General features: G+C 40.3%; 1 protein-coding gene and 1 long non-coding RNA gene across 4 annotated transcripts in view; one reads left to right on the forward strand and one right to left on the reverse strand.

Moving 5' to 3' along the window:
* The first annotated feature begins 335 nt into the window (after positions 1 to 335).
* Positions 336 to 8,500, forward strand: LOC128467221 (uncharacterized). Its single transcript, XR_008345699.1, has 2 exons — positions 336 to 455; positions 8,157 to 8,500. It is a non-coding gene; the product is annotated as an uncharacterized LOC128467221 (long non-coding RNA).
* The window catches only part of ANO1 (anoctamin 1), a 74,207-nt gene continuing 67,841 nt past the window's right edge, over positions 7,053 to 13,418 (reverse strand). For all 3 annotated transcript variants that reach the window (XM_053448778.1, XM_053448777.1, XM_053448779.1), the window contains 9 exons: positions 12,902 to 13,013; positions 12,466 to 12,523; positions 12,260 to 12,360; positions 12,026 to 12,171; positions 11,295 to 11,447; positions 9,749 to 9,801; positions 8,885 to 9,069; positions 8,667 to 8,772; positions 7,053 to 8,302 (listed from right to left, as the gene is read on the reverse strand). In XM_053448778.1, coding sequence (XP_053304753.1) covers positions 8,042 to 8,302; positions 8,667 to 8,772; positions 8,885 to 9,069; positions 9,749 to 9,801; positions 11,295 to 11,447; positions 12,026 to 12,171; positions 12,260 to 12,360; positions 12,466 to 12,523; positions 12,902 to 13,013 — 1,175 coding nt within the window. In that variant the 3' untranslated portion in view covers positions 7,053 to 8,041. The remainder of the gene's footprint in view (positions 8,303 to 8,666; positions 8,773 to 8,884; positions 9,070 to 9,748; positions 9,802 to 11,294; positions 11,448 to 12,025; positions 12,172 to 12,259; positions 12,361 to 12,465; positions 12,524 to 12,901; positions 13,014 to 13,418) is intronic.

The raw sequence follows: 13,418 nt of genomic DNA on the forward strand, positions 1-13,418 counted from the left end.
ATCCGCTGTAAGTGGTCCCTTTCATGATGTCCCTCTTGCAACAGAACCCCCCCATATACATGGTTCCCTTCCCCCACCCTCCAGCTATTTTCTGTGCAGGAGATATGTTCAGACCCACATGCACGGTAAGTGCTCCCAGAATTAATAAGTTGTAATTAATAAGGATTCGATCACACTCTTTTTTTCCCAAAATCCTCTTTATTTGTAGTTTACAATATTTTTGTTTTTTGATTTTCAACTTTTTCACCCAAAGGGGGTATGAGCAATGATGAATTACTAGACCGATCCACAGGAGCTTTTCATTGGTTGTCAGCGACTCTTATACATTTTGTATTCACATTCACTGTAAGAGCGTTGAGGGCTTTTATTCTAGAGAGCAGAAGGCGAAATCGAGACGAGTGTCTGGAGCTCAGCCATGTGCTTCGATATGACTCTGGAAGATTGATTGCCTGCCGGTGAGCTTGATACTCGGTTATAAAGCTGCTTTTTTGCTTGTTTGTTACTTTCACACGGTAGGAAACCAATTTGCTTTGTAAAGGTTTTGCGGTAGGGGGAGCTCCCGGAGGTTCAGGTTTATGCGGAAAATCGGGTGGTTCTGTAGCGACATCTAGTGGCTGAAACGATTCACGATAAAAATCCTCAACAGTTTAAAACGTTGACTTGGAGGATGCTTTCCACGTGGGCCTGGTGTAGGCTTTATTTACTTCTTTTCTGAAAGAATGGCACCAGGTCACAGACTCGCTTGGGCTTTGGTGACCCACCTGTTCACAGATGATGCATACCTAGGAACTTTACAGGTCTGGCTTAGAGGCTCAGAGAATCAGAACTAATTACCTTGCGGAGTGGCAAATCTCATATTTAACTGTTTCTACCCCATCCCCTCTTTTTCTTCTTTCCTCCAAGCCGAGGGTTTATTGCATTCCCTGCTTATTATAGCATTGCCTGCTTCTACCAGGGGCACCTCTGGGATATCGGCTCTGAAGGGTTTCCAGTCTTTAGTCAAAGTTGATTCTTTTTTTTGAACATGTAAATAATTTGAAAATAAATGTATGACTCCATATCAGCATGGGTTTACAAGGGATCGGTCCTGTCAAACTAACCTGATCAGCTTTTATGAGGAGGTGAGCTCAAGACTGGATCGGGGAGAATCGCTGGATGTCGTATATCTTGATTTTTCCAAAGCATTTGATACGGTGCCACATAAAAGGCTGGTACATAAAATGAGAATGCTTGGGCTGGGGGAGAATGTGTGTATGTGGGTAAGTAAATGGCTCAGTGATAGGAAACAGAGGGTGGTTATTAATGGTACATACTCTGAGTGGGTGACTGTTACTAGTGGGGTACCACAGGGGTCAGTTTTGGGTCCTATTCTTTTTAATATATTTATTAATGACCTTGTAGAGGGATTGTATAGTAAAGTATCAATCTTTGCAGACGATACTAAGCTCTGTAGCGTGGTTAACACAATAGAGGACAGTGCACGATTACAAATGGATCTGCATAGGTTGGAGGCTTGGGCTGGGATGTGGCAGATGAGGTTCAACACGGATAAATGTAAGGTTATGCACATGGGGAAGAAAAATCCAGGCTGGGAATATGTATTAAATGGGAAAACACTGGGGACGACTGACATGGAAAAGGACTTAGGAGTCTTGGTTAACAGTAAATTTACCTGTAGCGACCAGTGTCGGGCAGCTGCTGCTAAGGCAAATAAAATCATGGGGTGCATCAAAAGGGGCATGGATGCCCATGACAAGGAAATAATTCTACCATTGTACAAGTCACTAGTCAGACCACACATGGAATACTGTGTACAGTACTGGGCACCAGTGTACAAGAAAGATATAGTGGAACTGGAGAGGGTTCAAAGACGGGCAACCAGAGTAATAAGGGGAATGGAAGGACTGCAGTACCCAGAAAGATTATCAGAATTAGGGTTATTTAGTTTGGAGAAAAGACGGCTTAGGGGGGACTTAATAACTATGTATAAATATATAAGGGGGCAGTACAGAAATCACTCCCAGGACCTATTTATACCCAGGACTGTATCTATAACAAGGGGACATCCTCTACGGCTGGAGGAAAGAAGGTTTCTACACCAGCACAGACGGGGGTTCTTTACAGTAAGAGCGGTGAGACTATGGAACTCTCTGCCAGAGGAAGTGGTAATGGTAAACTCAATAAAAGAGTTTAAAAGGAGCCTGGACGTGTTTCTTGAAAGCAATAATATTACAAGTTATGGATAGTAGATTAATAGGGACAGAACGTTGATCCAGGGATTTATTCTGATTGCCATATTTGGAGTCGGGAAGGAATTTTCCCCCTGGTATGGGGCAATTGGCATCTGCTTCATAAGGGTTTTTTGCCTTCCTCTGGATCAACACGGTAGGGACACAATATGTATATAGGTTGAACTTGATGGACTTTGGTCTTTTTTCAACCTTATGAACTATGTTACTATGTTACTATGTTACTATGTAACGTTACATTTTGTAGGTTTATGTAACTTTACATCTTTTTTCTATGTTGGTCTAATATAAAGTATCAACTTCAAAGATTCTTTAGCTTTGTTTCCCGGTAGAAGACACTGATGTCCCCAACAAGAAATGGGCTGTGAACCCAGCGTGACCCTGATATAAATATGACCCCTTCCATCCCTGAATCGGTGGTAACTCTAAGTCTGTGATAACACTGCCTGGAAACATTTGCATAAGAGAAATCATCACAGATATAACCCACATAACCCATTGCTTTATTTCTGAGCAACAGCAAGTCAATGCATAGGGACGTGAGACGATGCATTGACCTTGGAACGCCTCATGGGGGCGATATACAACCTTTCAACCCAGGACAAATAAGTCATTTAACTCTCGAATGGGAAATGCGTTTTAACAGAAGCCCATTATGGCATTTTTGTCTTTTAAACCTTAAAACCTTATTTCCTCATCCAGTCCTGAGACATCACACTTGCGTTATTGAAACAGACACCTAAGCATTTTCCTGGTGTTAATATGTCGGTAAGCTATGCCTATAATTACATCTGTATGAAATACCTGGTGTGATGCGTTACCTAGTTTCATGGTTAATTAGGTTGAAAAAAGGCATAAAGTTCATCAAGTTCAACCATTCCACAGACCCATATTAGTTGATCAAGAAGAAGGCAAAAACTCCCCACCGAGACAGTAACGTCATCTAAAAGGGAAAAGAAATCCTTCTCGACTCCAGGGCAGTTGGACTCACCTTGGATCAACATTACCTTATCTACTTTAACTCATGATAACCCAGTGCTTTTTATTATAATCATTCTTAACAATTTCCTGTATAACTCTTGGAACTTGACAGGTCGTACCCGGGATTTTGGAGTTATTCGTGCGGCCTGTCCGCCTTCATCGAGCTCGTGTTTACAACCTGCATGGAAGTAGTAAGTGCACCCATGCTCATACAAAACAAATAGGGCAATAACATCCGTCAGTAACATCAATAGTGCTAATGGATGACACTATAAATGGGCACCAAATCCTTCAGCGCTTGGTTATTCCAGTGCCCCTGTGGAAGTATGTAACCGTTCACTGTATCCCCTTTACCCGTCTTCTACTCCTTTTATATTCACCTGCCTTCACTTTTTTACCTCTGGTCCGGTCGCTATGATTTTCACTGCCTGCCTTTACCCATATCTGTTTGCCATTAACAAACCTAAAGCCGCCTGCCCTGACCTCCGGACCTTCTAACCATTCTCCTTCCTCGGTCCTGGTACATCTGCCTCCTGGCCTCCATGCTTCTACTGCTGCTTGAGTGGCTCTGCCATCCTTCAGACCACCCAGGTTAGTGGAGTTTGCAAGGAGAGTCCATTCCTGCCCCAGTGATCCAGACCACAAAGGGAGTCAGCTGACATCAAGTATATTTATTTGGCAAAGTATATGGTACTTCTAAGAATGGCCACCCCTCATTCCATCGGTGTTACCAATAAGGTGACCACCCACCATGGCAAGGTAAAAGGGTGAACACCACATTGTTCTTTTTAAGTGCTTCCTGTGCTGCAACCTTTAGGAAAGTATGACAAGCTACATTTGGTGTTAATGGCACATTGATACGTCTTATTTGTTTTACCGTAGTTATGGAACAAATTATTCGGATGCACAAGGGCAGCCATAACTGAAAAGGTCTCCAGGGCATCCTTAAAATGAAAGGAACGAATCAATGAACACATAACTGAAACCACATTTTTCGTCTGTTCCCTGTTCTAAACTTAATTCTAGAAGCCGAACTAACAAATAAATATTTAAATTTATTTTATGAATTCTTTCTTTTGCATTCTCGGCAATTCATCAGCCGCCTTGGAAGTCCTTTTGTTGCCTAAATTAGAAAGCATTGTTGATTTTACCGGATCCAGCGGCTGTGCTCTGTATCTCACTATCTACGGATATCGAAAATGTAAACAAGGAACAGTTCATCCTTATAAACCGACTCACGTTTAAACGTTCCTCCATAAATCATTCAATATCTCCTGATGCTTCGTTGGCCAAGAGGCCTTCAACCCAAAGGATAGACATTCCCCACCTGGTGGTCTTTTTTTTGTAACACTAGATTTGGGCTTCTGTATTGAGTAATAAGGTCTGACTGGACGCAGGTTTATGGCACAGATACATCTTCTCCTCTTTCACTCGTAATAGTGAAACATTGACCTTTAGAGTCAATCAGATATATAAACTTACATAGCCCAAACTTTGGAAGTGTGAGAAGAACATGGGTGCAGTTAGACGCTTGCTTGGCAAGGATAAAAGTCTCTGAATTCATAATCTCCGTAATTAGTTTCCATGCTTAGACAACATAGATGTTAAAGGTTGGCTGCCCAGGAAGGTGGTGGCCGGCTTTGAGCGGTCTTAACATTCCAAGTTGTCCACCAAAAACCAGTGGCTACTGTTGGTGCTAAAAGTCTTACAAAAATAAATGCCACTTCCATTAACTATTAGGCAAAATATGTGCTGTATGGGTATACAGTTATCCCCCCCCCCAAAAAAAAAAACCGTTTGCATCAATTCCAGTTTATTTGGTGAAGAATTATTTGTAATGGTTTTGTTTTTTCCAAAGCAGAATAATATTGACCAAAGGGAAACATCGACATGTTACCGCCAAGCAATAAAATAAGCCCTTACACGGTCTTACCAAGGATACCAACAAGCGTGAGCAGTCAAAGCAAGTTTATGCTACACATGGTTCTATCATCCACAGCTTCCTCTATCATGTATAGAGTCCCAACTTGAAATATACTGTCCCTCACAAGGCACGAGTCTAAGGAATACTCTCCAAAGCATCCACTCCAGCAAGAAGGGCTGTTAATCCTGCAGAATGTATAGGTATAAAAGTCAGTGCATCTAGAACAGCTTGCGATGCCTACACCATACCTTGTAGACCAGTAATTTGTCCCATTTATATTTTTCTCTAGCGTGCTTTCTAGAACCCCAAATAATTATCTATACTTCATGTGTAAAGAGGCACAGATGATTTGGCCAGACTGTTTAAAACACTAGAAAGCTGGAATCAAACCAATGCCTAAAGGATTAATCACCGGCTTCAGTCTCAGATGTAATTATGTTCCCGACTGCAGAGATGGCATTGGGATCTTTTGAGGTCTGGCTCTGGGTCAGCAAATAACTCACTACTGCAAGATGATCGGAGCCGATGCGCTTAAACTGCCCTGTTCCACCTACTCCGCACATTCAAGCGGTGAGTGACAACCACCCCGCTACCCGCTTATTCACAAAGCAAATATTCATCTTAGATTATCGGCTGGAAAAGGAAATGACTTTCATAAAACTCCTCCTAATCCTACAACTCATTTTTGATAAGAGGTTTTATAAATCTGGATCTTTTGCTTTGCAAAGTTACTCAAACCATTCTAAATTTAGAGTTCTACATGAATGGTTTATGGAACCATTTCAGCAGCTGTCGATGATACCGGTTTGATACCATAAACCATTAGCGCAAGACATTTGTTCATTTGTAATCGGATCTTTATTCTATGTAGGTATAGATTATAGGGAGCAGATTATTGAAAATGCATTGTTCAAGGCTTCATTAACTATGTTATCCGTTCCTGGCTTTAAAAAAAAAAAATCACACAGAATCCTCTTAATTGCATTAGAATTTATTATGAAATCAAAAACGTAGAACAACATTTGTATAGATTTTTCTTTTTAAAAAATATTCCATGAAAAGAAACAAAAATCTGATGTGTTGTTTATATACAGAATCTCAGAATGAATCACATACACCACAAACCCAACACGCGCTCTTCGTGTAAGTCAGTTATGTATGTGGTTTGGTTGAGCATCAGAAATGCAGTTATTTAAGAGGTTATTTGTGCCGTTAGCTGCTGACAAGCATTACCGGTTAGGGCAATAGTGGTAGTTACCCCCAAACCTTTCACGAACAATGCCACAGCCCTCTTAGGTTCACATATACTGGAAACTTAAATGCCCCGTAGAAGTTTGTGGAGAGGGTGGATATTCGGTTAACTTGGATCGATCGTCTCTGAAAAGGCCAGATGGGATGAGCAACATTTCAAGAATATAATACTCTAGTATGCGTCTGGAAAATGTATTATATACACATTCAAGGCTTTTCTACTGCCTGCAACTAGAAACACTTCTGATCTTTACCCACCACGTTTTGGACGTTTGAATTTAAATACGAACCTGATGCAAATAATACTAATGTGAGCTATATCTGCATCTGTACGACATCCATCTACCGTACATACAACGAAGACAGGCCATGCCCAAAAACCATAACCCATTCCTTTTGCTCAAGTCTCAGAACCACATTACAGGACTTCAAGACTCTGGTGGGACCATCTTCACACGGTGTGAAAACAGAGTTCCCGTTAATCTCGGTAACCGTGGCTGACGCACAACCTAATGCCTTAGCCACGTCATGTCGGAGATCACGTGACAGAACAACAAGAAGAACCATTTAAAATCATTTTTTTTTAACATATACTTACAATACACATAAAAATAGAAAAAAAATGCATTTTTTATGCACATTTATTAATATCCGAGAATTAACTTTGTGCCGGAGACCAGAGTTTCTCGGGGTGCAAGATCCAGCATTGGAAAGCGAATACCCTGCACCCCCGTAGTATTGCATGGAGTAACCCTTTGAGTGCCAGATGGGAAAAACAAAGCCGTGGCACAGAAACGTTTGGATTTGCTTCACACAGATACTTAAAAGTTGCACTTGAAGGACACCTGAATCGATTTGTTTGAAAATATATTTCTTAAATCAATAAATAGATAAAAAAAAGAGTAATATAAAGAGAGGGCATCTTTACATTGCATAGGTAGTTTCGAAAAAAATATATATTTTATCTGCAACCCCTTTAGTGCACGAGTTAATAGCACAAGGTGGTTTTGGATGTGAAAAGTTAAACCCCCTTTAAAAAGTACAGACGGTTAATTGGGGGAGAAGCCTTTTCACATCAAAAGAGTTGGTGCAGCATTCAACAGATATAATAGGTTGTTCTACCCACGGGCCCCTCAAAAAAACTCACAAACTCCATTTGTCTTCAATATGTAAGTGCTCCCGAAGCACAGAATATGTTCATTTTGGAATGTCAGCATAAGACACATCCAGTGCTGTTAAAAGATCTATACATTTAAATCGAGCCACCGCGCCATTTTTTTAAACCCTAAAAGGACCATTGTGCAGCTTAGTACAACAGACTACAGAACCCAGCTGTATCTATCTGTAAGGTTTAGAGACTGTAGGCAAGATTCCCAGAAGGCACAGGAACAGAGCAGACACAGGAGTTTATTGCATTCTACTGCTACTATCAAACATGCAGACATCGGCAGCGGCCTCCAAGTCAAAGGGAAGAAAAGCTTCCTGCGTCGCTCATCTCACAAGACGTGGTCCTCTCAAAAGGTGGGAGTCAAATGGCCTTAAAGGCGAGGGCCCATGATGGCTCACTAGTCTAGTCCCTGATGACTTCTTCTGTCAGTGGAATGAATGTTCAACCATGTCCTGAACGTGGCGTCCTCTACACGTCCACACGATAGGAGTAAGCAGACGCTGTGCTGCCTCTCTGACTGCGCGAGACTTTGGGACTTTGGCTGTTACAATTCTCCTCTCTCTTCTTCTCGTGTTCTTTCCAGGTTTCCAGCATCTGAAGCTTTCCTTGCTCTTCCTTCAAAAAGACCTCTACCATGAGCACCTTCTCTCTATGAATCTGTTCGCTGATATCTTTGGGAATGTCTGGAATTATCCAGTCCACAAATTCACTCATGAACATCACCAAGTTCTGCAAGAGGAGTACGAGAAAAATGAGAAAAGAGCACAGTTTCTAACCTACCTCAAGCAAAAAGCTCATGGCTAGTAAGCCTGTGCCTAAAGAATAACGCCCAATGTTCTTTATTACTAGTAGCAGATTAAATATTATATGGTTTTCTATTTTAAAGATTTTTGCATTTTATAAACGTTTTCAGGCAGTTGTATATTAGCGCTTTGGCCATACGTGTACTTCTCCCAGAAAACGCTTTTTGGCCATATAAGTCCTTCTTATAGCCTGAAGACAGGATAATTACATGAAACGATGAAAGTGTCAATTTAAAAGACTCACTTTCATTGTATAAGAATTGATCCTAATTATTTAGAACAAATCTTACCTGGAAGACTATAACAAATGCTAATCTTGCTGCCAGCACTGCCCAGAAATCCTTGGAAATATCATATTTGTTTTCTGACCATGGGGGCTCACGGTAATCTTTAAATCTAAAAACAAAATAACACGGAATTATATCTTAGTTTTTAATACAGATAAAATGCAACCCCCCCCCCCGGTTTAAATACATTATAATGAACTTTTTGGGTCCTTTAAATCTACCTGCACATGACGACAGAGTATCCCAGGTCTTGCTCCATGCCTGGCGCAGTGCCGGGTTTGAAATCACTGACGTTAAAGTAGGAGAGGGTATGGTTGACAAAGCCGTGCATGGTGCCATCCGAACTGTACATGTACAGGTAGACGAGGCGTGGAATAAAGTCCGAAGTAAATGATATGACAAAGGCCTGCGCGGTAACAGTAAACAAATGTTATTTATCGGGCCCACCAGGACAGAGGTAGAGCTTGATGGGACTGTGTGATAAGCAGGAAAGTTGGGAGTCCTTTACAGATAAACTAATTATTCCTGGGTTCCTTATAGTGCGGCCTATATTTGCCTCTATGAAGCAACGGCCTAAAGAGCTGGGAAACACGGCTGGAAGGGGTTTCCAGGCTGTAGGTACTGGAGCAGATACTTTATGCTTTCCCTGTATAGGGAAAGTATTTTATGATGAGCCAGAAAGCACCGTAAAACATGCAATGAGTATATCATAGAGAGGAATCCAACAGGACAGGTGGTCTCTTGACAGTGAAAGCCTATCTGTTATGTGGAAACACATGAAAGAGATATCGGGCTATTTAAGAATGTCATGAGAAAGCAGAGGAGAGCGTTACAGGACAGACTTCATGTGGATGTCCCTGAGAAACAAAATGTAATCATTTGCAGAGTGGAATAACGTGTAAAAATAAAAAAATTGACAACTGCTTTGAACAATACAAAGCTGGTAGACGTATACGATGTAATACAAACAACCAGCAGGCTTTAGAGGCTTCGTACTTAAGGCGTGTAGATTAGGCGGGTAGCGAGTCTAACTCCACGTACAGCAGAAGTAAATAAAAGTATTTTTATAAAGTTTGAAAACTCACATTTATTATGACGGCAAGCTTCCCAACGCCCCTGAGGATGTTATACCAGATACCTACAAAGACACACAGCATGGAAGCACGAGGGCTTGTCAATTGCTTATAAAACACAAAAAAAAAAGTTGACTATTTTACATGTTCATTCCCACTTCAAGCAGAATCATTTTAAAGAATCATCATCATAGTTAAAATCATTACAGGGAGAACTGGCAACAACATTTTCATAAGAGGTTAACCCTGTTACTTAAAAAGTTATAAGAACAAAAAAGTACTCTTTCTGTCCATGCCCAATCACATATCATCCAATGACAAACCACCTTTTTTTTTTTTGACCAGTGATTATACATTACTTGGCACTAGGTTTTTGCCAAATGAACAACGTAATCCAAAGGATACCATGCATCCAATGTCCAGGAAAACCATCAAGTGGTTCAACTGGAAGGAAAGGCTAAAGGCTGGACAAAGCTTGAGATGCCACCAAACAGCAGAAATGAGTTGTTGCCATGAAACCTACGTTGCCACAATGAAACATATCACGTTGCCCCTTTGAAATATATGTCAGAATCTTAACTGCTCAATTTAAGGCAGCTGATGTGGGCTAAATTAACAGCATACAGTAGTTTCTTTAGAGCCCTATTGTGATAAAGGGGTTAATTGAAGCTAAAATTAGACTCGCCTGATGAAATCCATACCATTTTTAATGCAGGTTTGTCTAAACATAAGAAGTCTTGGTTAAACGATGTTTAACTTGCATAATGAGATCCCCCCTGATAATGTTACAATTTATTAATAGCTAAGGAAAGGAGCAACATCAAGTGCCCGCCGCCGTTTACTTCATGTCATAGCTACAGCTAAGGTTCGGAGTGACGAAGAACATCTCTCACACAAACTTCTCCTTACAATATCCAGCTGGACCTTTCTGTACACACTTGGAAGAAAATAGACTAGAGGCATTTCTCAAAGAAAAGTGCAATTTAGACGAGAGGTATCCACTGAAAAAAACATTATCAAAGTGGCCAAAATATTGTATAATTAATTCATATCAGGTCTCTTAAATTAATCCACAGAGCGTGAAGAAGAGAACACTTATTTTTTATTTTATTTTTAATAACTACCAAATAGGGTTAGAATTACTAAGGAAATAAAATGATGGAGAATGAAACATCCGGTGTTGGGGAACGGAGCCTACCCATTAATGTGACGTTGAAGCTCTATGGAATAACAATGATGTTTTCAGTTCTTAGTAAGTCGAACACACAAAAAAAGTGCTTGAGTATTTCGGGTCAGCCAACTAATAGAACTTTAGCTGTTGATAAGCTACAATTTTGGAGATGCTTTTAGGTGGTCAAGAATGAAGGTTGCCAGGTTTCCACTGACACCCTATAGAGGAAAGGGCACTTGAGGCACTAAAACATTCAGGAGTGGGGTAAAATTCTTTAATTCTGCATAAAATATAAAAAATTTTCATATGGAACATTGATCATGAACAGCTGCATGCTATTAGAGAACTTTGAGACCTACAGCATGGAACCACCTGGAAAATACTCACCAATATCTTTTGCCCTGACAGCTACCGGCCTCCGGAGCTCAGTGATAAACTTCTTGGCATCCAGGCGGATTTCAATGATGTTGTTTAGCAAGGCAAACAGCGGCGCCAGTGGGAAGGAGGCGACAAACAGAGTGACGAAGCCAAACTGGATGACTGTGGTGAACAGGAAAACCATAAATCATTTGCCAACATTTGTCCAACTCTACTACTGCCTTGCCCTACAAAACAAGCACCTCACCCAAAAAAGCCAATATGTAATCCAAAACTTGGCATCTTATAACACAGCCGTGTATAACACAGATTACACAGAAGCCTGGCGAGAGATTGTTACTGCTCAACACATATACTGAGAGCAGAATACATAAAACAATACAAAGAATAAGGTATTTGTTATGTGTGAATGCAAGAAGTTGGAGAAGTTTCTCTGGAAAGCGGAAACACTAAATCCTATTTGTTTTAGTGTTTCTTATTATTACTATCTTCTGTAGATCATGGTATTGAAACAAATACTACGTGGACTTCTGAATGCAGATGGTGGGCAATTCTAATCGCAACTAATCTGGAGATTTGCGAGTCTGAAGACGAGGGAATATAGAAGACGTCACGTGCCTGCATTTAAATTCCAAAGACCGGACAAACTAGCTGTGTTTGTAATTCTCTGGAGTCAATCTTCCATTTGTTAAGGGCAAGGCTATTAGTAGATATGGAAAATATATACATAACATACATACTCATTTCCATATACTCTGGAGTCAACCCAGCAAAAGGTTCCAAGTTATAATCCATCTCGTAACGTTGTTTCCTTTTCACATGCTCTTCATGGTCCAGGTATGTTTCTCTTCTTGACTTTAAATATCTGATCAACTTCTTCATCTTCCTAGGGAGGTAAAGAGAAGAAGAAGGTTAATTTAAATCCAACGTCCCTTCGACCAAATAATAAGTATGTACGGGAGGGGTGGACTTACGGGATTCCAATCTCGAAGAGATTGTTCTGGATCAGTTGCTTGCCCAACATAATGATGCTCAGTTGGATGCAGAGCTCCATCAGACACCCGCCTGGGGCACACTACAGAAAATGGGAAATTAGTAACGCAGAATCCGGACACATTTAGTTAGTTTATAGACCTTTATTCTTCTGAAAAATAGTTATGTTTAAATTATGGATTCATACCTCTTCCATTCTAAATGAATGAAAAATGTAGACATAGTCTCCTGGTCTTCCGACAAACCTAATGAATAAAAGGGGTGGTTAATATGAATCATGTATAGCCACGAAAGAACATGTAGGATAGATAAGGGTTCTGTACTCCAAATACCCAATAATTCTGAATTAATTCACTATTTTGAGTTGGATAATTTATTAATAATCACTCATATAAAAAGTAAATATATATATAATTAGTTCCCGCTAATGAAAACCACAAAAAGTTCAAGTAAAAAAAATGCTATTTTCAGTATTTACATCCTTTCTTAGCAGTTACAGTTACAATAAATGCTTACAAAAAACACTCAGAATGCTGTAGTGACCAAGGGTACCTGTACATTCTCCAGAAACATGAGACATGGCCCCAGAAATACAGAGCAAAAACGTTCTTGGTGCCACTCACCTTCCTTTGAAGAAAGCCACGTAAAAGATTGGCGTATAGGCGTTTACAAACTTCAGCAGGAAGGCCTTAAATATTAAGCGCTCTTCAAAAGTCTTGTCGGTTTTTGGAACCTCTGCATGAAAGAACAAAGTTCTGAGGACCTTATCATTGTTTATTAGGCTGTAAGTCATTTGTGGCAAGATACCGTGTACAGAATCTGTATAACCCCATCAGAACCAGGTGAAGGTATCAAGAGTCTGATGGGTTATTGTCATGCGGACATCAGAAATTGTGGACAATGAATATTCTAGGCAATTTTCACTAAATTCCTAAAGTTCTGGATTTCAATTTTTTTATCATCAAATAAGAAGATCCGATTTTTTTGGGCCACTATAAACCGCCCACCAACCTGTCTATGAAACGCGATTATATGCACAGATGTAGGGGGTCCATCAAACAGAGTCTGCTTTTCTTAAATCAAGATACAGTAAACAGATGGTTTCAAATAAACCTTTTTTCCCCCAGATTAGTTTGTATC

This window comes from Spea bombifrons, chromosome 10 (assembly GCF_027358695.1).
Source record: "Spea bombifrons isolate aSpeBom1 chromosome 10, aSpeBom1.2.pri, whole genome shotgun sequence".
NCBI classification, from domain to species: Eukaryota; Metazoa; Chordata; class Amphibia; order Anura; family Pelobatidae; genus Spea; species Spea bombifrons.